At 39.9% G+C, this 27,029-nt stretch overlaps 2 protein-coding genes across 12 annotated transcripts; one reads left to right on the top strand and one right to left on the bottom strand.

Annotated features, from left to right (window-relative positions):
* The first annotated feature begins 10 nt into the window (after positions 1–10).
* Positions 11–26,844, top strand: GAR1 (GAR1 ribonucleoprotein). Of its 11 annotated transcripts, none has more exons than XM_068941892.1 (9): positions 11–337; positions 15,011–15,144; positions 18,031–18,108; positions 22,501–22,672; positions 22,751–22,905; positions 24,362–24,421; positions 24,821–24,962; positions 25,852–25,956; positions 26,304–26,844. In XM_068941892.1, the coding sequence occupies exons 4-9, from the start codon at positions 22,507–22,509 to the stop codon at positions 26,315–26,317; spliced, it is 642 nt and encodes a 213-aa protein (XP_068797993.1). In that variant the 5' UTR covers positions 11–337; positions 15,011–15,144; positions 18,031–18,108; positions 22,501–22,506; the 3' UTR covers positions 26,318–26,844. The 11 variants fall into 11 exon arrangements, with proteins under 11 accessions (XP_068797993.1, XP_068797990.1, XP_068797994.1 ...); XM_068941889.1 differs by having other exon boundaries at positions 32–337; positions 22,497–22,672; XM_068941893.1 differs by lacking the exon at positions 11–337 and having other exon boundaries at positions 14,961–15,144; positions 22,497–22,672.
* On the bottom strand, positions 3,548–19,137 carry CFI (complement factor I). Its single transcript, XM_009665406.2, has 12 exons — positions 19,008–19,137; positions 17,097–17,406; positions 15,581–15,725; positions 14,049–14,227; positions 12,948–13,058; positions 11,286–11,402; positions 10,057–10,095; positions 9,431–9,534; positions 8,596–8,711; positions 7,587–7,861; positions 5,291–5,392; positions 3,548–4,012 (listed from the first exon to the last, which is right to left on the bottom strand). The coding sequence occupies exons 1-12, from the start codon at positions 19,065–19,067 to the stop codon at positions 3,795–3,797; spliced, it is 1,776 nt and encodes a 591-aa protein (XP_009663701.2). The 5' UTR covers positions 19,068–19,137; the 3' UTR covers positions 3,548–3,794.
* Positions 26,845–27,029: the final 185 nt, after the last annotated feature.

Genomic DNA, 27,029 nt, shown 5'->3' with positions numbered 1-27,029 from the left:
CCCTAACGGCTCCAACGGACCCTGACAGGGCGAGGCGCACCCACCCGCGGCTGCCCCGGCTGGGTGGGTTTGGGTAAAGGCCAGGGGGTTTTTTTTGTTGTTTTTTTTTGTTTTTTTTTGTTTTTTCGGGCCACGGCCTCGCTTCTGAAACGTGTGGGCGTTGCCAGTGAGGTACGAAGCGCCTCCTGGTTTTCCATTTTGAGAAATCCTGCCCGCCCTCTCCCCTCCCCCGCCGCAGGTGCTGAGGCGGCCCGTCACCGGCCGGGCGGGAGGGCTGGAGCCTGCTGGAGGCGTTTCCCGGTTCCTCCTCTGGAGGAAAGGACAGTCGTGTTTTAAAGTAAGTCTGCAGCGCAGGTAGAAACCCCTGGTGAGGGCGCGAGCGTGTCTGTGCGTTGTGCCTGGCGCGCCTCGCTGCTCGACTTGGGGGGTCTGTGGCGGGTAGTCCTCCCTCAAGGAGCCATTTAAGCAGAGCAGAAACACCCTTCTCTGTGTTCCTACTGACAGTCCCGTATTTCGAGAGAGGACTACAGAGAGGGTTAGAGAGATGAAAATCATAATGATTTCCTCAAGAGGAAAAAAGTGATAACAACTGCGGAGCCCGTCCTCTCTGTAGCGAAAACAATTGGTAGGATGGCAAGATGGGACGTTGCAAAATGTGCCTTAGCACCTAGCCAGTTGCAACACAGGTCGTTTCCACTGGAGAAAGGCTCTAGCAGGTCACAGTGCCCGTTCCAGGAGAGCTTGTTCAAAACCAGGTATGCAACAGGAGCGCTGTTGGCTGCCAATAGCACAGGACATGGTGGCGCTGGCTGAGCAGGGCCTGCTCAGGTTACCAATACTATTGCAGCGTACAAAACCTCAGGACACTTATTTCAGAAAACCTTGGTGACTGTGTTAGAAAGGGCAATCCTGGCATTGCTAAACGTGAAAGACACAGCAATAGTTTTTGGAAAAAAAAAAAAAAGCTTATTTTGGGAGGGGGGGGAAAAACATCTGAAAAAAGCTGATTTTCTAGCCTGCCATTCCGAGGTTGTGCCATTGGTTTGAATGGGAGGACGAGCAGGTTTGTTCCGGCCCTATCAAGGCTTCCTAAGCCTGGTTGCTCTGAACAAACACTGTCCCCTGTGAGCAGTGTGCTCAAAGCCACATTCCCTTTTCCTTCTGTACAGTCAGGGAAATAACTTTGTGTTAATAAGCGCTAGAAAAACATTACTTTTAGGAAAACGTACTCATTTAGAGATACATGTGCAACAAAGACTATGTATTTTGAATGTTCTAAAATTTTAAATAATTTTATGATGCTGTGAAGTGTGAAAGTGATCCTGTGACCTTTTATACATAGGAGTGATTCATTTTCAGGGAACACCAGCAGATGCGCAAGTTGGTGTTGTAAAAGAGGGCAAAATTGAAATCTATCTATTAAACATTAAAAATCCAGCTGTCTTTTGCTGAAGAAAAATCAGGCCAAAATGAACTCGTTTGCAAAACATTCTAGATATTTTTTATATGTATTAATTTTATATTTAAATTCCAGATGTTTCTTAGATGAGCTAAAGTGGAACCATGTAGGAATTGTTTTAATTTTTGTGAAGAAAGCATTATTTTAAGATGTATGAAATCCCTCAGAGCATAGTAATACTGGGTTTTCAGGGCAAACTGTAAAGAAGAGCAGGAAATGCAAAGAAAACTGAATGACTCCCAGACCAAGAGGCAGGGCAGAAAGACACGTGACAAATATTCTGTTGATTTTTCTTTTCAGCCTCAGCACTTAATATTATTTACAGCTACTGAAGAAATAGATGGAAAAAGTTTTTGGCAGAAGTTAATTAAATCAAACAAAAGAGGGAGCTCTTCATACGCTTGTCCTGCAAAACTAGCTTTCCCCTACTATTACTCTACAAAGACCCTGATTCAGGAAAGTAGTTCTTTTGCAGGAATATGTTTAAATATTTTTCTAAATAGGGACCGTTGTCGGCAGGATAAGGGAAGCGGTTCATACCCTTACTTTCATTACTGATAATTGGAAGGGTCCGTACAGTGGAAGAAGTAAAAAATAAATCAATGAAAATGTAACAGTGCAGTCCAGAGCAGACAGTGGTGAATTATTAAAAAAAAAAAAAATCATATTGTGTGAACATGTATCATTTAACAGGATAATTAATTGAGAGGAATAAATTAAATTATATATTAAAAACATTTATAAATTAGTATCAAGTGAAGTATATTATAAAATTACCTAGCAGTTTCATGGAACTGACTGAGATAGTTCTGAAGTCATTTGCCAGTTTTGTGTTGAGATTACCAGTCCAAAAATTCTGGCACTTCTAAAAGCACAGGTGTATGTATACACTAGCCTGTCTTCTAGCTGACTCAGGGCCTGTTGCATAATTCCTTGTATGCATTAGTCTTGCCAGATGTGAGCCTGTTTCTACAGAGATTGACATTTTCTTATACTGGGCACTAGCACTTTTGTTTAAAAATATGCAGATTATGCAGTGGTCCTTTGGGCCCTGCTCCAGTACAGGCTTCCTGACAGTGATGTGGGCAGAACTTAACAATCTTTAACATAAGGGTCGGTGAAAGCAGAAGGACTTTCTGCTTCATGCTTCCTTTTTGTTGGTGGTCCCTTGTGTTTGTCCGGTTCTGTATCAGTTCGAGCAGTGGCAAAACTCCCCCTAGCTTTACTGTGCAGGGTCAGGCCCTTGTAAGGATGGTATTCTTTCTTAGCACTACTGTTTCATGGTTTTGCATATTGGTGTAAGAAGCTCTTGCTAATCTGAGAATCTGTTGTTTTATGACTGACAGTGTTCCTTTTTAACCTAAAATCTGTAACTTGTTTTTGTAGAATTTTAATTAGGTACTTAAGTATCATCTATATACTTTATTTTTATATATTTATATTTATTTGATATATATTTATAGATACACTTATATGCCATAAAACCCTACTTGCGTTTGTTGAAGTACCAGAACTATATAGGCACAGAGAACTTTATAGTAAAGACACTTATTATTTAGGACACTTTTTATTTAAGACACAAGGTTTTAAGATTCCTTTATTGTTTGACCAGCTACTGTTAAAGTAATAGAACTTAGGGCTAGAAAAATTGCCGCAAGCTCAATGATCAGATAAGGTATGTTAACGAGATAAAAACTGACTGATTTTGTAGCTGAGGGAAATTTGACCAAACAGAGTAATTATTTGGGTAATTGTTGTATTAGTTTCCCATATGTTATGATCATACTCAATCTGTTAATGAATTGACAGTCTTAAGTCTGATTTCTCAGTAAGCCTTACAAATCATTGGGCAAGCAAAGCAGCATCCTGAAAGCTTCTCATGACCTATACCTTGTGATGATAGAATTTCTTTAAAGTATTCTGTTTGCTGTCCTTTCTGTGAAATTCACATATCACCAGTGTGTGAATCATTTTCCAACCACTGCTTTCAGTATTGTTGTCCATTTGAAAAACATATACAGCCCCAATTTAAAAATGCAATGTGAAATGTTAAAAAGCCCCAAAGTAATAACAACAAAAGGACAGATCTTTTAATTTCCCTGCAGAAAGCATGCTTTTATTAGAGAACTTTGCTGTGGACTCCTGTGACTATAGAATTCTTTTTCCACAGGCTCCTTCAAAATCATGGTATTCATAAAGGTCTAAGCATTTTCAAAATATATTCTTTAAAGATTTCTACTAATATTTGCTAAGTTGTATGACTGCTGATTGTAACAAAGGGCTCATCTTCAATTTTGCATAGGTCGCGACAAGAAAATAATTTCTTTTCAGAGCTTCAGATATTGTACCGTGATATGAGGCTCCTTGTCACATGACGGCTAATCCAATCGTAATAGCTGGCCACTTTTGTATACACACCAGGGTGACCAGGCTCCCCGCAGTTTTCACCCCAACTCACAATACCCCAGACATATGCCACGTTTTGTGCATCAAAACAGACCAGGGGTCCTCCTGAATCACCTTTACAGCTGTCTATGGAACCATCATAAGTACCTGAAGCGAAAGAAGAAATAAAAAGCAAAATTAAGTTCATATATAACCTAACCTAGCACAGAAAATAGAGCTCAGGAGGATTTTAGGTCCATGTCATTTCCTGACACGTTTGCCTAACAGTCACAGGTAATGGCACTTTACGGCCACCAGTAACGGAGATTCCTAACATCTTCAGTCTATTCCTCCTCCTTTCTTTTTAAGTGCAGGGGCTTTTTTTGTTTGTAGGTGGACAGATTCTCCTCATCTGCTTTGGTATAATTGTGGGTGATGTGAATCTTGTTTTACTCTGTGTAATAGAGAAGAATTCAGCCCTATTGTGTTTTATATCATTGGAGGTAGCTCCTAAAAAGTGAACAAAAGCTAGAAGGAAAAGGTACAAAGACTTATAACTTGGTGTCCTATGGAAATGAAGCGTATGTATGAGATTGTACTGTGTGTATGCCTGTGTGTCTGCTTTGGTGTCCTCTCTACCAAACATTTCAGTGACCAGTTTCATGTAAGCTTGACAGAGAGGCAGAGGCCTCAAAGTTACGTTTCTCTACAAGCTTGATGAAAATAGATGGGCAGATACAGGAAAGAGCATAGGAATGCTGAGGTGAGGGGAAGAACAAAGTGCCCTACCTATGTAGTCTCAGTACCTTCTGGAGCGCTGAGCATCAGCTCTAAGGCATAGATGTGTAGGAATCGCCGTTCTTTGCAGCTTTCAGTGATCAGTTTGGCAAATATAATGCTCATGAAAAAATTATTTAAGAGTGAAGTTCTTAGCCAATAGAAGGCATGTTTCCTGGCCAGACTAATCTTACCGCTAGTTTGAAAAGTTTGAAATATTTTTCCTGGGGTTATAGTATTGTGGTAGCAAACGTCTAAGCAGGTGAATAATCGCGTTCTAGTCAACAGAACTACTAATGTGCTCAAAGACAGGCATTTGCTTAAATATTTTACTGACTTAGAATCAAGTATAGTAAAGGTACGAGTTTCAGTGGGCTGTAACATGCTTGTGCATTTAAAAAACGTAATTCAAATTGCATGCTGAAATCTGCCCAGATAACCACAGAAGCTTGGTGTACTGTCTTCACATCTCTGCTTATAAATACGTATTTAATGGTGGATGGATTTAGGCTTCAAAGGTAAAGAGCGTTTTGCTAAAGGTGGTAGTGTGACATCTAGTTTATTGTATTTGCTAAGTCTTAAAGATTTCCTGCCAGTATGTTAGAACTTATAAAGAATGGTTTTGATGATGACTTAAAAAAAAATTATAGTAAGAAAATTGATGCTTGCCTGCACATGCCATTTTTTGGAAAAAGCGTCCTGGATACAATTCAGAACAATTTTGAAATAAATTAACATTGCCCCACTTTAGGATGTATTGTTTGGCATAACCTAGAAAAGAAAAGAAAATATTTTTTTCTAAATTAAAAATAAGTGCATAGTAGACACTTTTAATATAATTAATATTATAAAGTGAAAATTTTATATTTGTTTTTCTGCTGAATATAGTCCTCAGTATTATAAATGAGATAAACTGCCATTAACACTCTCCCCATGTGCATTGTAGTACATCAGCCATACAGTTCAATATAAAAGCAGAGTGGTTTAACTGCAGCATTACATACAGTGGTTTCATTTTCTGAAATTTTTACCCTTTCCCCTTGCTTGACTATCTCAATTCTTTTGCCATTTTCCATATCAAGGTTTTCAGACACCAGGAAGCCAGTATATTGTTTTCTGTGAAATGGGGAACCTTAATCATTGCTATTAGAAATGTCTATTTTTGCTTCTCCCTAGCTCTCGTATGCATTCCTCCCTCCCTTTAAACTTTGTAGTTTAAATCGTGGGACATTTATGAGCAAAATGGGAAATGATTTTTCTGGTGGAAATTTTAGAGATTTTTCCATACAACCTTTTAATTCTGTATATGATATTAAGCAACTGCTACAGCCTCTGAGGACAGTTATAATCACCCCTTGCTGAAAAGAGAACTTGTTATGTATGTCCAGAGCTCTTCAGGTTCCAGCAGATTATAGAGGTGAGGGGGTGGTGGTCTAAGAGGCTAAGATTCAGTTTTATTTGCAGATTTCCTTAACCTTTTCTTCCATGGCTGCAGTCAGTGCTATTTTGAAGCATTAACTATAACATCCAGTCTAGTACCAATCTTCAGCAGTGGCCAAAAGCAGCTCTGCTGGCAGAATATGAGCACAGGAGTAGCATTTATCACACTTCTCCCTAGTATTCCCCTGGTCTCCAACCGTTTCCAACTCGGGAGCTTCCTGCCCCAGATGTGGTTTCTATATATGAAGTAGTCCTGAATGGATTTCTCCTCTACAAACTTGCTCAGTCGCCTCTACAGCCCATACAGAGCAAGGAGTTCCGACTGTGAAGAAACACTTCCTTACAGTTGCTAGAACTTTGCTCCTTTTAGTTTTGTTTGATGCTTACTTGTTCTTAGATGGGAAGAAAGACTGAAAAAACAAATTTTCTCATGACTTTATAAACCCTCTTTCGTTTCCCCCCCGCCCCAGCCAGCCATCTCTTCCAGACTTAAGAGCTTTACCTCACTTAGCTTTTCCTACTATGGATGCACTTCCTTGCCTCTGATCGTCCTTGTTACCTTCCTCTGACCTTCTGCCAATTTTACTATGTCCTTTTGAGATGAGGGGACCAGATATTAAAGATACAGGTGAACTATGCATTCACAAGGTTAAGAAGATTCTCTATTTTGTTCTCTGTCCCTTTCCTAGTAATTTCTAACTTTGTATTTGCTTTATGGACTGCTACTGAGTTATGGACAGAAGAAGCCTCAAGCCAGCATGCAGCAGCTCCAGTGCCAGACTATAATCACTCCGTAATACAAAACAAACGCTTCCCAAATCTTTGAAAGTGTGACTTCATCTTGGCTTATCTGTCTCTGTGCAACCTTCTCTGGGTTAAACTCAAACACAGCTGAGACAAGATGGGCTGAGTTTCAAAACTGTTGGCAGCAGCTCAGGTCCTCAAGGGCAGGGGACAGAGAACTGGCTGTGACTATGGGCCACAGGGAGCTACTAACTGCTAGTTGTTAATACCTTTAGCAGATCTCCATATAAATCTTAGATCAGTAATTACAACCACTTCTTTCATGGGCCCAGAAGGTACTGAACTGCTGTTTCTGTCGCCTCTGAGAAGAGGTATGTGTGCGAGTATCTCAGCAAATAACTTTGTTTGCTAAGGGTAGGTCTCCCTGATGCTGCTGTCTCATTCCTGCTGACACAAATGTCTATGCTGCCGTGGGACAAAGCAGCTCAGGGAACAGATCCAGCTGAAAAATGAACATGTCTTTTGGTCAGGGTACTTTTTAACCAGAGGTGTTTCCAGACCAATTTACTAAATGGCTGACACAACAAAGGAAGCAGTTCAGGAAAGAGAACAAACAGGATGATAGCTGAATGCTAAATCATGGCCTGTGTTTTCTGCCATCAACCTTTTCTGAGAGCTTTGCGCCCACCACTCTTCAGCCTTTTTAAAATTAAAGCTGACCACAGTTTGAAAAACAGTGATATAAATAATACATTCTAGTAGTAAGCACTAAGTCAAGTACCTTTTTCTAGTCCCCACCCAGAAACCTTGCATTTATCGCCAGGCTTGAACATATACTCTGACCAGGGAATACAGGCAGGTGTGGTATATTTTAGGGAGCATTCTCCTTTTCCAAAACTATTCAGCTGCATCAAAGCAATGTCATTTTCATAAGTTGCAGCATTGTAGTTCTCGTGGATTATCAGTTGTTTTAGCCTGTAAGTATCTATCTCCTTGTTATACTCTATTGTATCCAACAGCCCAATCCAGATCCGGTACAGATGAACTCGATTTGCTCTGGAAAAAAAGAGGGAAATAAAATATTTCTGGTGCTTAACACAAGCACACCTGTTTGTTTCGACTAGCAGTAAACTTGTGCATTTTATCAAAGTTTCTATAGAATAAAAATTCATATTACATACATATAGTTTCTTTCTGGACTTGATGCCCAGGAATTTCTCAAGTGTAGCAAATGCAAGGCAGATGACCCTTACTGCTGAAAGAAGAAATATTAAAGGCCAGCATCTGTATTTAGTGCTGTCACAAAGAGAAAGCAGGGGGTTACGTTGCCCCAATTTCAAGTGAAAGAACACCGAGCAAGTGTGGGAGGGGTGTTGGGACCAGCAGTTCTTCCCCGCCTGTTTCTTCTGGGGAATACGTTCCTGTCAGGGACAGACCGTGGAACAGATCCCACACCTCTTCAAGGTAGAGGTGATCTGGGAGAGAGGAGGTCTCTTATAGCACCCTTTTATGCAAGGTGGTTACACTGAGCCTTTCCTGCTTGCTTTGTATCTGACTGAAGAATGTCTCTTCAAAATCAGCATTACTTTTTCCTTTTTCCACTCACTGCCAAAATAATCTACCTTCTCTGACTCTTTCCAATCATTAAATTGGGTGAGCTGGCGTTCTTAATTGTTTTATTCACTAGGCAAATAGGAGTCAACAAACAAGTAGATGAGAAGGGCAGTAATATCCAAATTAATTTTGCTGCCTTACAACGAGGGAATCATTTCCCAGTTTGTTCTTTTTACCTGACACAGTGTGCAGCAGTCAGAATCCAACAGCCACCAATATAAACCCCTCCACAGTACACTGTTGTACCTTCACTGCCAATTTCTCTAATTGCCACTTGCCAAGGGAATTCACCCTATTTAAACAACAAAAATCCAAATAACATTAAATTTTAATAAATGTACTACTATTTGTAGTGCATAAAGGGAAACAGTCCTTTATATCACCTCATCTCCTTGACTATATCTGACTAAATCCAAAAGCTGCTGCCCAGAAATTGCCCAGAAATTGTGTTCCACCTGATACAGAGGGTGCATATTCCAAAATGCAGTAATTTTGCTCACTCTTGTAACTTTGTGCAGTATGTCTCTCGTCCCAGCTTTCTGTCAGAAAACCCCTTGTAGCCAGCGAAACAGATGTAGGATCTGACCCAGTATGATCAAGTATAGCATTTATGACTGTATCCTGATTCAAAGGCTTAGGTTTAAATTCTGTTTTGTCAAAACTGTAAGTTCTAGCTACAGTATTAAGGAATTTGCTGAAGTATTGCTCTAGTATTTTGCTGAATCGTTTTCAATGTTTCCTTGAACTATAATGCTCCTTTTTGCAACTCCATAATATTTTACTTACGACGTCTGCTTCTTTTTATATTCATTCAGTGCAATGCCACTACTGCTGCAAGACATGAAGTCAGTGTTATAGCTGATTTTATTATTTCAAATTTTGTTATTTAAAATTATTATTTTTTGTCATTTTGTTATTTACAGGTATTTTAACAGATGGACAACAATGCCCATTTAAAGTGATACTTGAATGAACTCATATCTGGTTTGTTTTGTTTTGTTTTGTTTTTACCTTTTTTGCAACTTCTCCACCTATGATTCTTTTCCATCGAGTTAGTGTGTGATTTCTAAGACCACAGTTTATTTGAGGAAGAAGTGTCTTTATCATTTTTCTTTCTTTAACAAAAAGGAAAAACGTGTCACAGAGTTCAGGCACTACATCAGATACTTTAGAGAACATAATTCCTATATCTCTGTTTTGAGACAGATTTATCTTTATTTTGAAACCATGAGTGCTGTGAGTATGTCAGTAGCTGCAGTAGCAGGAAAGCGAAGACCAAAAATTTCTGCAACTGTTTTTGCTTTGAAAATTGCCTCTGTCTTCCCATCACATTATTTCCCTTCATTTTCCACTTCCAGCATTCAGGCAAATAATTTTAAAGCAGTTCCCTTAGACTTCCTTAGAGTTTACTTCCATCAGTTGCCACAACATGCAGATGTGGATCTTCAGCCAGGATAAGCTACTATGGCATTGTTGAAATTAGTGGAAAGCGAGACAAATAGTAAGCCCCAGATTGTGTACTACTGAATCACAAAGTCCAAAAATCTGAGTGTTCTGGATCTGCCAAGCTGGCTGGTAGTTGGAAAGCAGGGTATTAGAGGGTATGCAGCGGTTTGTGGAGGGTTAGTTGCACTTACCTTCATCCATACTGTGCTTTTCAACATCTTTTTCTCTATCTGTAGTAGAATAATGAAATACTAAAAATGTTTGCAAATATTTACATTTGTTCTATTACTTGAATATATGTTTATGTGCCAAAATTGTGGTGGACTTTCAAAACAGTAAGCGCACACCATTTCACACCAATAGAAATATTCTGTCAGCCTAGTACCTGCTGTTTCCTTTCTTAATAGGCACTCCTTGGCTGCCTCTGCCTACAGGTGACCTATATCCAGTACACATTGATTTATAATTACTTGACTTATCCTCTGCTTTCCATGCTTAGAGAACCCTTCTGCAAAGGAACCCTCAGAAGTGGTCTTTTTTATCTTTTGATTTCTCAAGTGATGGCACATTCTCCTCCTCCAGGAAACATCAGAACTTCACCCTTTTGCCCCATCAACCTTTGGGATTTTTCTAAAGCCTAAAGGAGCATTAGGTAACAGGATTTTTTTTTTTTTTTCAATTTAGATGATGCTGTTATATACCAGAATTCTCCTTTAACAGGGTAAGGGAGGGTATTAAACTTGAGAGGTAAATTAAATGCTTCCTTAGGTCTGGTATGTTAGCCCTTATTCAAACAAAATGCCTAGGTGGCAAAGGATTTGGCCTATTCTCAGTTCACTAACAATAATGTTTGCCTTTAGAGTTCAGTTTACCTTTACCATTCACCATTTGCCAATAGTGTTTACTTTTTGGCTTTAGACTTTGTATCTCATCAGAGCAAGGAAAAACACTGTAAGCTCAAAACAGAACGAGTCTTTTCAGTACTGAGGGGAGAGAATTATTATATTAACAGAAGAATTATTATATTAGAAGAAGAAGAATTATTATATTAACAAACTGGTTCAGTTCCTTATCTTTGAGGAAAATATTCCTGCCTGTCCTATCTTCAGTTTCTGCACAAATACGGGATACCAGTTTGATAGATCGCTATATAAGCAAAAGACATTCTGCCTTAAGCCTCCTACAACATTATCAGTTTCCCTCCTCCTTTAGTTTTCTTGCCCTTCTTTTCTAGAAGGAAGGGGAGGAAGAGTACTTGACCTTTTATTTGTCCCCTACTATGCGTAACATAACCTTGGAAAGACTAACTCTTGCATGCATTTTATATTTTTAAATAATTTAATAATATGCATGCTGTAGTCCCTAGTCGTAATTGAGCAGAATGGAAGGATAGAAACAAAAAAAGTTCTCAAAAGGAAACCTGCGCAGAGAGCTTGAGTTTCATCCTCTTCTGTGAGGCAGTCATCATCTTTATTACAGACATTCTTATTTGGAATACAAATATTCGACCTACAATGGAAACTGTTGCCTCTGCATGCTGTAATAAAAGAGAATTACATTTGTAAATCACAGGATCATATGGTTCAGCAACCTCGCATATTTAGAGAGCTTGTTTAACCTAAATGTAATGTAATATCCATATTATAAGAGAGCTGGTTGTTCATGAATAGATCATGAAAGCAGGCTCTTAAGTATAAAATAATATGAGTATAAAATTGGCTCTGTTCAGTTTGCAATCATAAAACAAAGGTTTAAGACTTAAAAATGTTGTGCCTTTTTACCAAGCAAGTATTACTCCTTACCAGTTTCATCTACAACTTGTGCCCACATTCAACCTCAGCCAAAGGACCTCTAGTTTTGCCAGCATTACTGATCATCTCAAAATGAGGTATTTATGATGCTTGGGCCAAATTTCCCCCAAAATCGGAGTCCAAGTTAGGCTTTTGATTGAATGACCTAGATGCCTAAACATAGGATTAGGAATTAGGAGTCCTATTTTGAAAATGCTCGATTTAATGACTGTTTTCTTCTAATATGCTTGATTATATGAAACATTATTATAAGCCAGGGAACCTCTTTCCCTTTAACTCTTGTGATCGGTTTGAATGTTGTGAAAAGCAAAGCAACGCTCAGATTCATGGCAGAGTTTTTAGAGTTACTTTCTAATCTTACGTCAATCTACTATTTAAGGATGTATTTCTTTAATAGAACATCAGGCAGTTGTCTACGAGTATCCCAGATAGCCCAATAAGACCACTGAACTCAGTGGAAAGACTTCTGTTGACTCTAGCGAGCATTGCTTTCAGCCTGTGCAGATAAAAACAGTGCCATTTGGTCAAGTGAAATCTAAATAAATGTCCTCTAGATATATGAAGCCACATGTATTTATTCTTCTTCTTCTGTGACTGTGTTTCCATCAGTTTCTGTGATTATTCTGTCCAATCAAATTTACTTACAATTGTAAAACTACAAAATCAAGATTATTTAGGGGTAGTGATGGGATTTGTAATCCATATTATAGTTTGGCACCCAAAACCCCATTTCTGAAAGTATTTTCCTTCATTCAGGTTATGTGAGCTACTTCTATTCCTTGTTTCCAATGAAAAAATTTTACAGTTGGAATTGCTGATGCTGAAAGAATGACTGTTCATGAATAAGCTGTGCACCCAGAACTGTAATATATATTGCTCTATGAATGATTTTGCATTTAAGAAAGGTCTTACTTTAGTTTAAAGATGGCTTATTCGATGGTTCATTAATTATTGGTTTTTCTCAACTAAAAATACATTTGCATTTCATCTAACAAAGCTCATCTTTTGTTGTATCAGTGTTTGATGGCTTCCGAAATATCTTCATTGTATTTCCTCATTCTCAGAGGAAATCCAGATCCTCAGAGTTCACCTGCCTGCTTCAGAAAATTGTTATGTCTAGTTTTTTTGCACTTATCTATACCAAAACTATAGGTCGGTTGCCTTAATGTAATGACGTTTTGCAAAAGACTCTTTTAGCATCACTGTTAGAATTCTTTAGGGATGGTTTTCTGAATGATTTTCAAACAGCTGAGAAAGTAAGTAAATACTACCTTTACAGCATAGTTCATCACTTAGGTCTCCACAGTCATTGATTCCATCACAGGTGTTATTCAAAGAAATGCACTTGTTGTTGACGCAATGGAACTCACCCGCTGAACAATCTGTGCAGCAGAGTGAAAACAAAGTTAGTGTGGAAATGCCTGTAGGTTCACAACTAGGAAATTTTTTTCTTATTCATTTTATTCCTTAAACAGTTTGGCCCTAGGCATGTTAGGGCTTGGTAGAGTAAGTAGTAATCTCTTTATTGTTTTAATTGCCTCTTCATTAGACTTTCAGTGTGACCACTTGTTTTCTTCCTCCAACTTCCAGTAGCCTGGCACAAGGGAACTTCCTTCCTTCTAGACAAGGACTAAAATAGAAATGATTGCTTCAAACCCACTGCTAAGTGATTCCTGTGATTAAGATGATGGATGTTCCCCCTCTAGAAGGAACTCAGCAAGAGTCTGTGAACTCCAGCTTTTGTGACATCGTAACACTGAGATGATTCCTAACTCTCCTAACCAGCAACATCTCCTACTGAGGCTATGGAGGTCAAAGAATATCCACTATAGAGAAGAGAGAGCTGTTAGAAGTTGAAACAGACATGATTTCCCTTATATCGGTGAGAAACTGAGGAGGCTCAAAACTCCTCAGATCGTGCTGGCAGTTCACTTATAGCCACACTTGTCTGGCTGCAGCACTACTAGTGTCTTAAGTGCGTCTTCCTCCTAGACAAAGCAGGAGTAGGAGGTTGTCACCTGCCTCCTAACCAGCTACCTTGGGAGAGATGTGACTTGCAGGGTACAATATACCTAGCTACCCTCGGAAGGGAAGGGGGAGCAAACAGAACAACGAGTGAAACTTATTTACTTTTGGGAAATATCTGTAAAAATATTTTAGCACCAACAGTGAATTACTTTCCAATTTTGAATAAACTAAGGACTGAACATTATCTTAAAGACTGAGAAAAGACTTTTAAAAATATCAAAAGGTTTCAATGCAGGTTTGCTGTGGCTGGGAGTTCAGCAGGCTAGGTCATATATTACATGTATTTAAAACAAACTTAAAATGAAGAACTCCAGATAGATCTTTACAGCGAAAAAACTACTGACCTCTGACATGTTCATGGCACTGAAGACTAACAAATCCTTCACTGCTGTCTCTTGATTTCTCCATTATATAACATTCAGCAAGACTTGTCTCTAGGCCTCTGCAAGTTATTTGAAGACACTGTAATGAATGTAAGGCAGATTTTGTGATGTTGGAATTGGATTGGTAAGATTCAGCACCTCTGTGAAGACACAAATAATAACAACAAAGTACATAATTTCAGAACGGATTGTACACTGCTTTTATTATTTAGACGTTATGTGATTTTCTCCAATGTAGGGATACGGAATTTTGGTCATGGCTAAGAAAAAAAATGCAGACTGCATACAGAATGGTATAGGAGTAAGTAGGACATTCTCCTACTTTGGAAGAAAAAGTAAAACAAAGTGGAAATTTTTGCAAATTACTGCATAGGACTGGCCCTGGAGCCAAATGTAGCTCTGCCACAGTCACCGTGTATCATGATAGAACAGTTTGCTTATATAGAAAAACTTGTCAGCTCAGATCCCCATCTCTGTATGGGCACAGATGAGCCATAATTTGGAAACCATTTTGCATGAGGTTGAATATCCTTGATGTCATCAGAATCAATGCGTACTGAGGAAGCTCAGCTGCAAGATAGGGAATTAATAAATATTATCTCCCTTGTAGCTGTGTTTTCACCTGAATAGTATCCTATTAAAGCATGTGTGCGTGTTCCCTATCCTAAATAAATACGGACTGAGTAAATAAGTAACTACAGAGGCTTATAATGGGACTCAAGAACGGAACGTTCTCTCTCAGGACCAACCCTTATCTGTGCTATCTAAGGAGAAACAGATGTGGACTGAGAAACATTTCCCATCTAAAGGGGACAAGTTAGGGCAGTGCGAGATAGCGTTTTCAGTCTTCAGGTAGGGCTGGGGAGTCGTTCCTATGTGCCTAAGTTACATTAGTGGTATATTTGTAAAATTATTATTTACAGGATACAAAATGAACTTGTTATGATGAACGAAGTGCATAACTCGGATCATCAGTGTGGTCACAAGATGAAGAACAAGCTCTGTGCGGCTTCAGCTGTTCCTGGTGGGCAAAGCAAGCAATGGCAGCAGGGGCAAGGTATGAAGAAAACCTTATTCTGGTTCTTGTTAGTCTGGCTGGTGCAAGTGGCAAAGCAAAGCTGCGTCCTGTAGTCAGCTAGAGCAAGGAACTTCCGAGTACAATGTATTGCTCAGAGTTACTTGGTGGTGCATCTATGCATATTCCCTTACGCTAAGCTGACAGAAAACTTATGCATCGGTCTTGAGTTTTATTTTAAATTAAAAATAATTATGGTTTGAATAGAAGCTATGTGTAGTACAATAGAGAAAACTATGTTTTATCTTTCACTCTCAAGTGTCAATTTAAGAAGCTTTATCAGAGTATTATAGCTGATATATTGTTCATGAGCGTTTGATCTTATTAATTGTTGGCTGACAGTAACTGACCCTTACATAAGCATCAGTACTTTTTCTGACTCATTGCAGTTATCCAGAGATAAATTCCCCAAACTTACGACTCAAAGCCAAGGTGCCTGCAGGCCACATTTGCTTCATTCATAGTCCACTCACTATTACATACAAAAAAGTCCTCCTTGTGATTCACAGGTTTTACTCGAAGCAAACTTGAATTTGCATGGCCCAAAGAGATTTCAAATGTTTCTAAAAAAAAAAAAAAAAGAAAAGAAAAAAGAAAAAAATCCAAAAAGTACCAAATAAAATTGTATTATATAGAAGCATTTTAGTGGAAAGACAGCACAGAAATCAGGCATAATTTTATCTCGTGTAGACAGCAAAAGTTCACATGGAAGGCACAACAGACTGGGAATCAGAAGCTTTAGGTATTATTCTTGATTATTTTGGTGATTGACTTTGTGACCTTGAGCCTGTCGCTTTCTCAAAATATGCCAGTTTCAGGACAATTGAGGATAGTGGTTCCTGCCTCATAAGAGTACTTGAAGGTCTGCTGAGGAAAGGCTGCATCTTAGTATCAAGAGTTTCATTATAGGGCTCTTGATAACCAGTGAGTAACAGGTCAAGTGAGATGGCTAGATCCCACATCTATTAATTTTGTAGCAAAACTTCAGTGTTTTCCAGTGGATTCAGCTTCCCCCACCTTAACTTAGTGAAACCAGGTAGGGAGTGCTTAAGGACCACACTGAGACTCTCAGGTGCTTTTCAATAGTACAGGCAAGTTGAATTTTTCCACCCTAAGGCTGATGGGCTGAGCTGCTTCTTCTGTGGGAAAAGTTAGAAGGGAGGGGTGGTACTGGAACAGCTGAGGCAGGACAGTCCTGGGCCGGGCTTGCTGTAAGGGTGGAGGTGGGGCTGAGGCTGGAAGATGGCTTGGGATAGCAGCTGCTACTGCAAGATGCCACTGTCTTTATTTAGCAGGAGCCATTTTTCCACATACTCAAGACACCTTCCTCAAGGAAGGAAGGGCAAGTGAAGGCTGAGCTGACAAAGCTCTGAGGAGCAAGCAGCTTGATGCAGCCTGAGAAGCAGCAGAAAACAAGCACCTGTCTGGTTTGCATGGCAATAGCTCTGTTTTGATGAAATTTGCTCTTGAGGTGAACATGGCTTACCTTCTCCCCATGCGCTGCCAGACACACCTCAGCAGCCTTTGACTCCGTTGCTTGAAAGCCTGCTCCTCTGAGGTATCTCTCCCTCTCAGAATGAAAGCCTCTCTGCTACAATGTTCTCAGCAGGCCCCCTCCCTCTCTGCCTCCAGCCGTATTTAACATCCTGATGGAAACTTAGGCACTCTTTTTCCTTAGTCCCTTTCCTCCATTTCTACCAGATAGTTTGAGCAGGATACAAGCAGCAGAAGTGGCAGTGGGTAGCTGTACCTGTCAATCACTTTAGTTTTATGAAAATCAAAAAATACTGCCCATTTTCAGTGACTTGTCATTTTCTGTTCCATGTTTTTGCTACTGCAAAGAAATGAAGAGGCTTTCTGAGCTGTAAGTATTAAAGCGTCTACTTGGCTGCAAATGAATGATTGATATATTTTGGAAAAGGAGATATTAATACCTCCAGACACGCAGTTTCCCTCGTTCAGAAACCTTGCTGCAGGATGTTGACACTCATAGCTCTTTAGCTGACAGTAATTTCGGAACTGCTTTCCATTGGTAGAACACACTGAAGTGCCGTTCTTTGGGCACTGGTAGGGAAGTTTACAAAGGCATTTTCCCTCCACACATCGTTCCCATGGGTTACAAAAAACTTTCTTACAGGACTTGTGTGTGTATTGGTTACTTAAACATTCTTCTATCAAGTAGTTTTCTTGCTCAACTGGCTGGACAGGCTCAACCTGTTTTTCTTCAGCTTTAGATGCTGCATTCTGCAAGGCACAAAGTTAAAAAAAATCAAATAAGACTAGGAATTACAACAGCTACCAAAAGTTCTGCAAATCTGTCTCTTCAACAATGCGTTTTCTCACAAGCCTTCTCCTATGTTATGCGCACTGAAGTACTCAATTTCATTTATGGTGTCTATTCCCTTGTCTTTGGTCACCTCATCTTTCTCAGTTTTTCTGGGAGTCTTTTTCTTTCTGGATCATTCACCTGGTGTGATTTTCACTCTTACTGGTCTCCTGCAAACATTGCACTCTTGTTCAAATATCAGCTGGAGTACACAGCAGATTTAAAGCCAGCGGTTTAACGTACCACAGCAATGGGATTGTAAACAAAGTTCGTAATGGGGGGTAACCACTAGGAAAATAAAAAAAGGTAGCAACTTAATGTTTTTTGCTGAGATGTTTTTATTGGCCTAACTGGCTTTGAGTTTAAGTATCACCTGTAAATACTAATGAACAAATAAATACTAGAAGCAAATAAAGGAATGTAAAATTAATCATTTGTTCCATTGTAAAGCCTGCCAAAGCAACAAATATTTAGAAGTATCTTCAAGCAATTTGAACATGAAATGTCCTTCCTGATCCTCTTTTTTCCTCTGTCTTGCACAGCAGTGGATTTGCAGTGTGATTGCTGGTCATTACTGGACTGCAAGGGCTGATTCTGACCCTCCATCCAACCGTCTCTAGGTGAGTGGCTGTTTATCTGTGTTCATGCAGCTCTCCAGAGTCTCCGTTGCTGGCTGAGTGCTTATGCTCAGTAACAGCTAAGGTAGGTAGGTAGGAGGAAAGTTGAAACATGAAAAATATATATGGATGGACTTTGCATATAAAATAAGGGAAAAGTTAGTCCTCATATGTGACTTTGGAACTTTGACTGTGTCCACTGAATCAAGGGAGCTGAAGTTTAAAGTTATCAGGAAGAAATCCTGGCCCTAGTAAAGCCAGTGGGGATATTATTGGGGCAGTTTTTAATCCAAAGCAACTTTTAATAGTTGTAAAATCATATTAAATTCTTTCTGTTGTTCTCAAGTCATTAAAATCAAGTGCATTATCTCTAAATCTACATGCTAAACTGTTAGCCAGATCCGGCTTGGCATAAGTCCCATATTCTGCTAAACGTTTCTCCTGAGTTTCAATGAATAGGAACACAGTTCCTGATTTTTATGTAAAAGTTTTGCTAAAAGACTGCAGTTATGATGAATGCTGAGCCCATACGGACTTTCTGGGACACTTTTGTCAGAAGAAATTCCAGAGCAAAACTTCACGCATTATGATATACCATGTTGCCATGCTAGAAAGGGACAGGGCAAACTGCTGCACATTTCCCTGGTCAACTGCACTTGTAAATTGGGCTTAGGATGATAATTAACATCTTTTCCAGAAGCCTGCTAATACAGATTCCAGATAGAATCGATATTATGAAAGAGAAATAGCAAGCTTCTAATATTCAGACTGGGCTAAAACAAACAGATTAATACTATGAAAGAAAACTTAAAAAAAACCCTGTTTTTACTTTTATAAAAGTAAACTTTTTGATTCTTGTTTTTTTAATAAATTAATGATACCACAATAAAATAAGTTCTTACCTCTGCTCCACAAAAATAAAAGAGAAACAAGAAAACCAAGAAAACTGGAACCACTCTCATGATGATGTTTTATCTCTCTTTGTAGAGAGAGATCCTTCAGCTAGGATTCTTTTGAATGTCAATTGTTTGATTTGTGTTTAATTTTTAACCACTAGTAAAATACTTTAAAGTGTATTTAGAAATAAAGTGCAGGAGCCTCAACTATTAACTGATAAATCTGAGCTCTCCAGAGGGATCCTGCCTCAATCCAACTGGTTTTACTGTAACTGCAAGAAGAGATAACAAAAGTAAAGCCTTTAAAGTAAATGATTACAAGGAAAAACTTATTAAGAATACACTTTTCCTTTCCTTTGCTCCTGAAGGCATTCATCTTTATCAGATGAATTACTAGGTAGAAGATAAATGTGATTTTACACAACAGATATATATATCCCCATAGTTATGGTGGGAGAGAGGGAAGAGAGAGAAGGAAAGAAATACTAATAGCTGTTCACTATCCATTATATAATCAACTAAATTACTGGCTCATATTACAAGATTTTAACAGAAAATTTCTCAAGTATTTGACAAATGGTGGAAGTATCTTTTTGAAAGTCACTTTCCAGGAAAACATTAATTCAAAACAGCAGAACCAAAACCCTCTAGGAATGACAGAACAGGCTGCAAGGCGGTAACAGAATTTTTTCCCAGTTAGGCAGTTTGCAGGGAGAGGGTCCTATCTCTTTCCTGTTAAGACAGCTAGTACCCCCTCTGCCATCTCAGATCTTCGGAGCTCAGTGTGTCACACACTAACATTAAGACAAAAAGGTCTGATCATCTCAGACACATGTCAGTCAGGAGAAGACTGGAGTATAAGAAAAGGTCTGCTGAAGCCATTGATTGTACAACGATCGACAACCATTGGGATAACGTTCATTGTCATATGCAGCTGTTACAAGCAGATGAAACGAACAGAACGTAGTCAAATGTGAACACACAAAGGTGAAAAAGGGCTCCAGGGCATCAAGGAAATAACTTGCAGGCACAGAGGTGGGATTGGTAAACACTGCCAGCATCAGATGCAGATTGTACCCATGACAAGGAAAGCTCTCTCCTGGTGTGTAGTGTATAGTGTCCACATGTCATTGCTTTCCACTGCCTCTTGTGAACCCACCAATGCAGTCATGTGTTGCTGTAAGTTGTCTCAGCTCCTCTTTTCAGTTGTGGTTTTCATTTTTGTAATTTTTTTCTTGTTACTAATTACTTTCCTGTCATACCATTGTTGGAGATGTATACCTTTTCCCTTAAAAGGTGGGTTTATTATTCTGCACTGAGATCTTTGAGACGCATCAGAGTGGATTTGTGAGATTCCTGTTTTCCCTTAGGGAAGAATTATTTGTCTACAGTTTGGGGTCACACCATCACCTGAAGCCCTTCTTAGCTACACATCTACCTTGTGACTTGGACTATGGACTTGTTTTGGACAGTAGGCCAAAACGGAGGCACTCTGGAGAGCTGATAAACGCTTCCCTGGCTTTCCAGAAACGACCGTGCTTCAGATGTTTTCTTGAACGTCCCGATCAGTCACTTGCCTGTGACCATGCTTCCCGTGCACCAGGTTTGCCTTGCGGCAAGCTGCTGTACGAGTGTGTTCAGAGAGTTTCTTTCCCTGAAAGACTGGTGCTGTTATTCCCTGTATCCTGAATTCCCAGTGGACTAGGAAATGAGTGAGCTCAAGGAGTGGGTAGTAGCTGTGCCTGTGAGGTAAGCTAAAATATGTATAACAAAATGAACCATGGGTCCACCTTTTTTCAAGCTAGCCTCGGCCACTACTATCATTAATATGTCTCTTCAATGGTGTTTAGGAAATCTGGCTTTCCGCACAGTTTTTACAGTACGGAAAGGAGGGATGAAAATTTAAAGCAATATTCACTTAATCTCTTGCCTCCTTTAGCATTTAAGATTACTCTGTTGCCATCAATCCCAGCCAAGGTCTGGGATTATTTCGATACAATAGCAATCCGGGTATCTGTATCTGGGTTGAGATTCAACTGATAGCATCATTAGATGTTTAACCTAGTGGCTCCTAAGCATGTAAATGACCTCTTTTAGCACTGTAAAACATGATACAGAGCTTATTGTGCTGCGTTGAGGATGGCTGTGCAGCGAACTGTTATAAAGAAGGAGGTATCCACAGTCCCTCAGCTCTACGGAGAAGAAGTGTGCTCCTTCACATATCTAACAAAACTTGTATTTCACGCGAATTTATTAGATTTAATGAATTGGCTTTCGCTCTGGTTGTACTTTATTCTTTCAACTTGTTTTGATAATCCTTTTGCATTACTGGTGGTTCTTGGGTTTACCCTCTGCTGAGATCACAGAAACACAGGGTAAAAATCTAATTGTTTCTGCAACTAAAACACACGGTGGTTTCAGAACAAAGTCCTTTGGGCTCCTGCCTACGAGCAGGCAGAGCGAAACGGTGCCCCGGCGCCGGCGGCTTCCCTGTCGCCCCTCGCCCGACGGCCACGCGGCGCCTAACTGTCGTTAACGGTTGCTAGGGGCGCTCCCCAACAGTCGTAAAAGTGCTCGTTCCCCCCTCGTGCGACTTTTGCGGCACTATCGGTTGTTACAAGCGTTCGGGGTTTGTTATTCTTTACGGCCGGCGGCCTCCTTTCCGGCGGAGGGGGAGGCTTTCCGCCGGCCGTGGTGCGTGCTGAGCACGGGCGCGACTCCGGCGCGCTTTGGTGACGGCGGGCAGCGGCGGCGGCGCGTGCGCAGGTGTGGGCGCGCGCCACGTGCGAGGGGGAACTGGCCCGACACGTGAGTGGGGGGCGCGTGCGGGGGGCGCAGCCGTTACTGACCGTTGGGGCCGTTGGTGTGTGGGCTACGGGCCGAGCTGCCGCCGCGCCTGCGCCTTCCGCCCCGTGACTCGGGCGCTCTGAGGGGCTGGTGGCAACCGCCGGACCGCCGAGCGGCCCTTGAACTGGCTGTGTCGCGGAGCAGCCCTTGAACCGGCTCTGGCGGCAGGGGGCTGCCCGGGCTGCCGGCGGGGAGGCCCGCGAAGGAGGGCACCCTTGCTGTGGGTGGTGCCGTGAGGCTGCTGTGCCTCAGGCCGTACCCCAGGCTGCTGGCGGTTCTGGGTGGCCCTGCGGTCCTTTGGAAGGTGCCCAGGTAAGGAGCTATGGATGCGTGCTGCGTATGTTTTCATGTTGTGGCGCTTCTTTAGGGGGTTGGGGCTGGTCCTCTTACGGGAATGGATAGTCCCATATTCAATTCTGAGGACTAGGAATAAAGAACACGGTGTTACTGCTAGTCTCGTTTTACAGGTAGACGTTACAGTAGATTACATTTTAGCTGGAAACTTGATTTTTTTATGACTGCATGTTTTTAGTAATGAATGAAGTGCCTAACTATTAAATTTGCAACCAATGCTGTCTAATACAGCAAATCAAACAGGAAATATCTTTTATTTCTTAACTGATATATTTTTTTTCCTCAATTTTTGAGGCAGTAGATAATGTCTTTTCGTGGAGGAGGAAGAGGAGGTGGTTTCAGTCGTGGAGGAGGTGGTGACAGAGGTGGCTTTAATCGTGGAGGACGCGGTGGCTTTGGACGAGGAGGAGGTGGACGAGGAGGCTTCAACAGAGGCGGATATGACCAGGGCCCTCCAGAAAGGGTAGTCTGTAAGTTGTATGACGAGATTATATTTATTTAATTTAGAGCGACTGTTCCAGATCTTTAGTATGTCTTCTTTATTTCAGTATTGGGAGAGTTCATGCATCCATGTGAAGATGACATTGTTTGTAAATGTAAGACAGAAGAAAACAGGGTGCCTTATTTCAACGCACCAGTGTACTTGGATAATAAGGAGCAGATTGGCAAAGTAGATGAAATCTTCGGACAGCTGAGAGATTTTGTATCCTTCAGAAGCGTGGTATATCCATCAGTGTGGTGTATGATGTTTGTGTTTTAAAGGCTGATTATTGAATGGAATTGCTCTAGGATTTGAAAAGAATTTAAAGCTTGACTACAGTTAAATGTAGTCATAGGTGCAACTGCAACTGTCAGTAGATATCTCTTTCTGTTGAAGCGCTTATTTTAAAAAGTTTTCAATATGACAGAGTATGGGTACCTTGTGTCAGGCAGAGGTTTGCAGTCAGGCAAGTTTATAACTACATAAGGTACTGCCAGGTGTCTTTTGAGTCTGGTTGTTCAGAATGTTACTTTTCTGGCTACCTGAATTTCCCTGCTGTAGGTTGTTAACTTAATAACAGGATTGGCCCAAGGGAGAGGGCTTTCTGTGCTTTAGGGGACCTTGCTTACGGTCCAACTTGTTACTTAAATCAATTGTAAAGATGGTTTTGTGCTAGCATGTCCTCTTGTGAAGGAAGATGGCTGAGCTAAAGTCACAGGGTCCCTTCTGTTATTGCTGAATCGACAGAATCCCTGACAAAAGGGGAAGAGCAAGACAACTGACAAAGTAAACCTATAATCTCACGGTAAGACTTAGTCCTTGTTGGTCAAGCATCGGTAACAAGCTCTGTGCATTCGCCTGTCCTGTTTTAAATGTGAAGTAGAACGTGCAAGTTTAAATCATTATCGTAATATGAATGTGTTAACTGACAAATTCACTCTTGTATCAGAAATATTTGAGTTTCAAGAACTCTCTTCCCCTTCTCCCCCACTCTAGCATATTTAGCGAAAAAAAAGGACTTGAGTGGATTTTGCAGCTCCTTGCTTCCCCATTTTAAACTTGAGATTCATTAAGTTTTGGCCAGGTCATTTTGAAAGCCAAATACCAGAGTCCTTGCACACTGGTAAGCCACAGGGTGTACAGAGTTGTAGGTGGAGGCATGAAGGCTCTCTGCCATTTGACTGCAGGGCAAGATGAGCGTGCTGCTGAGGCTAGCAGTTTCTGCTAACTCATCTCTTTCCACAGCCAGGCAGTTGTGGAAAGCACAACTGTGCTAGTAGAGCCTCTGTAACATGGAGTTCAACCAAATTGTTCTGGAGGTGTATTGAGGTCATCCAGGGGGCTTCAAGAGATATTTGTTTACCCTGGCAATTTATCTCTTTACAGTCATTTTTAAATACTCTTGCCCGTTGGTACGTTCTTCTATTATGCTTCAATACAAGGGAAGGAGACAACGATTTTACCACAAAATATCGTATTTTTAGCTGTGGAAAAACCCTGGGAGAAATTAGAAATTGTTTCTCATCTGTCAGTTATAATTTTTCATTTGTAGTGATGCTGTTTACCTGCGTGTATAGACTGCCAATGTAGAAATTCTATGAATGTTTCTTTTATATAATAATCAAAAGCACTATTTCTCATGTTTTATTCCTGATATGTTCCTTAAAGAAAATAACAGTATTTTTCAGTGAAACTGTCTGAGAATATGAAAGCCTCTTCATTTAAAAAATTGCAAAAGGTGAGGCAGTCTTAATAGTGGAACTTTACTGTATGGCATCAGTTAGATAAAATGCAACTTTAGTAATAGTTTTTATTGACATTAACAGCTAATTGTTCTTTGAAAACGTTAGTATTCCTTTGCTCTTCCTTTTTACTTTTTCATCTGCCCTATTTTTACTTCTTGTTGAGAAGGAAAAAAGTAATGAGTGAGACTTCTTAAATGCAAACATTATCTATATTTTAATAACTTAATTTTCATTTCTGCATTGTGTTTATGTTGCTCTTTGCAGTGGACAATTTGTTATAAAGGAGTAAGACTGAATTGTGGATATTCATAAAAAAAAAAAAAAGGCAAAAGATATTAACGTGCTCTTAACTCCTGATACTTTCAAAGACTAATGGAGCTGTCTTCTTACAGTTTTACATTGATCCTGCAAAGCTGCTACCCCTACAGAGATTTTTGCCAAGGCCTCCTGGAGAAAAAGGTCCTCCTAGAGGAGGTGGTAGAGGAGGACGTGGTGGTGGACGTGGAGGAGGAAGAGGTGGTGGTAGAGGTGGAGGTAAGTTCCCAAGAGTAAAAGCTGCAGAATGTTTCTTTGGTAAAGACAGTGATGTGCTTTAATAAATAGTTGTATTGTGAAGAAAAATATTACATGTTTCTGTTTGATATCTCAGTGGAAGAGACAGTGATGTCTTTCCAAATGCAAGAGCGAGCTAGCCACTAGCTTCTGTAGCTAGTTGAATAATAGATCAAAAGTGTAGGAAAGAGAGTGATTGATTTATAACCAAGATAGAATTCATGAGATTAAGAAAACTTAGTGACCCTTACCACAAAAGGTTTGCTTAAAAGGTAATAGGTAGTATACACTCAAAACTGTTAGTGAAAGCTGCATTTGTATTGTGTTTTGAAAATCTAGTTTGGACAAAATACTTGCAATGTATTGTTTGAAAGAAGGGTCAGTGACCCACTAGATCTCTTGTGTCTTGGCTATTTGAACATAATCTGTGATGTGCTCCTTGGTTAAAAATAAAGTTAATTCTTCCTTAAGTCTCAGACTTTTCCTCTTCTCCCCACCGTGCCCCTTTGTGTGCAGAGAGCAGAAATATTTAAAAAGTTCCCTTTTTTTTTTTTTTTTTTTTTTTTTTTAAATATAAAGAGCTGTAGTAATTTTTGGCTCGCATGAGTTACCTTGGATTTTTATAAGTCCCTTTAGTATTTTGGACATTAGAAAGTGGTACCAAGAATATCTAAAATGCTGGATAATCCTGCTCTCCCAGGAAGACACCATCTAGGGGGAACTAGAGGACTAGGATGGAGCACTGAACTTTTTTTGTATTAAATTCTTTTTTTTTTTCTTTCTTTCTGAAGCAGTTAACAAAATACTTTGTTATGCATAACGGAAAGAATTTATAGGCTCCTCAAAATGTTAATTCCTTGCCTATGTTCAGGAGGCTTCGGAGGAGGAAGAGGTGGAGGAAGAGGAGGCTTCAGAGGAGGAAGAGGTGGAGGAGGAGGCTTCAGAGGAGGAAGAGGTGGAGGAGGAGGCTTCAGGGGTGAGTGTGCAGTTGTTCCATTTCAGTAATAAAGACAGGTCCTGGTTTCTCAAACTTTTACATATTAAACAGAATGTAGCATTTTCTTTCCATCTGCTTAAAAGGGTTTACAGGTTGCCTAGTTTTATGCAAAAAGCTTCTGTTCATCATAGTAGCTATCCTAAACCCAAGTTCAGTATTTTGTATTTTTTAATATATATGTAAGGTCACTCGAGCTGTTACCTCAAAAAGATCTGTAAGAACAAATGTAATGATTCTGATTTCATTAACTCTTACTGTTTTGTGTATGAGTCGTTTGCTTTAAGACATGACTTGTTCAGTGTATTTTTTCTTCCCTTTTAAAATAGGGAGAGGATATTAAAAATGGAGCCACGAGTGTCTTCCTGCTGTCTTACCATATGATCTGCAGAGGTGAAGAACAGGATAAATTTTCTAGCAGACCCTGAAAAAGTGTTTATAAAGAACTTGAAACTGTAAAATGCCAATTAATGTTACATTTAATGACTATTTATCAACACACAAGGACAATATAGCAGCTGCTGAAGAATTGAAGACTGCTCAGAGTATACTGAACTTTTTAAACTCAGCCAAGATAATGCTGTTCTTAAACCGTTTCTTTTTTACAAACTATTTTAATTAATGCTTGACTTCATGGTGGCATGGTGGAGTTGCGAGTGAACAATCTGTTGATTCCTTTTTTTTTTTTTTTTAAACTCTGCAGGTTCTCTAAATACACATCTGTGAATCTGTTACCTATGTGGTGACTGATCCCTTGTTCTCATCCTCTCTTTATATTTAATCCACTGGGTTGCTGTACAGTGGACCTGCCATTTAAACAATCTGTATGAACCTTTATCTAAACTTCAAAAAACCAAAGGCATTATGACATATTTTTCTTAGAAGCTACTGTCTGTTGAATAATTTCAAGTTAATACTATTCTTCTAAGTCGCCTAAATAGTTGTGTCTGATTACACTGACGCTGAAATTGCTCAGGATTTTTCCTGTCTTAGCCTATTTCTCTGAGATTTTGGTGCCCTGGGAAAACACCATTGTGGTGCACTGAGCTTGCAGA

Source organism: Struthio camelus, chromosome 4 (assembly GCF_040807025.1).
Source record: "Struthio camelus isolate bStrCam1 chromosome 4, bStrCam1.hap1, whole genome shotgun sequence".
NCBI classification, from domain to species: Eukaryota; Metazoa; Chordata; class Aves; order Struthioniformes; family Struthionidae; genus Struthio; species Struthio camelus.
This window is presented reverse-complemented; position numbering and strand designations above follow the sequence as displayed.

Coding starts and splice junctions, on each gene's coding strand:
- CFI (XM_009665406.2), bottom strand. CDS start 19,067: ATGAGAGTGGTTCCAGTTTTCTTGGTTTTCTTGTTTCTCTTTTATTTT. Junction 14,228..15,580: donor AGGCACCTTGGCTTTGAGTC/GTAAGTTTGGGG, acceptor GTGTCTTCACAG/AGGTGCTGAATCTTACCAAT. Junction 13,059..14,048: donor GTGCCATGAACATGTCAGAG/GTCAGTAGTTTT, acceptor TCTGCTGCACAG/ATTGTTCAGCGGGTGAGTTC.
- GAR1 (XM_068941892.1), top strand. CDS start 22,507: ATGTCTTTTCGTGGAGGAGGAAGAGGAGGTGGTTTCAGTCGTGGAGGA. Junction 22,673..22,750: donor CCCTCCAGAAAGGGTAGTCT/GTAAGTTGTATG, acceptor TCTTTATTTCAG/TATTGGGAGAGTTCATGCAT. Junction 24,963..25,851: donor AGGTGGTGGTAGAGGTGGAG/GTAAGTTCCCAA, acceptor GCCTATGTTCAG/GAGGCTTCGGAGGAGGAAGA.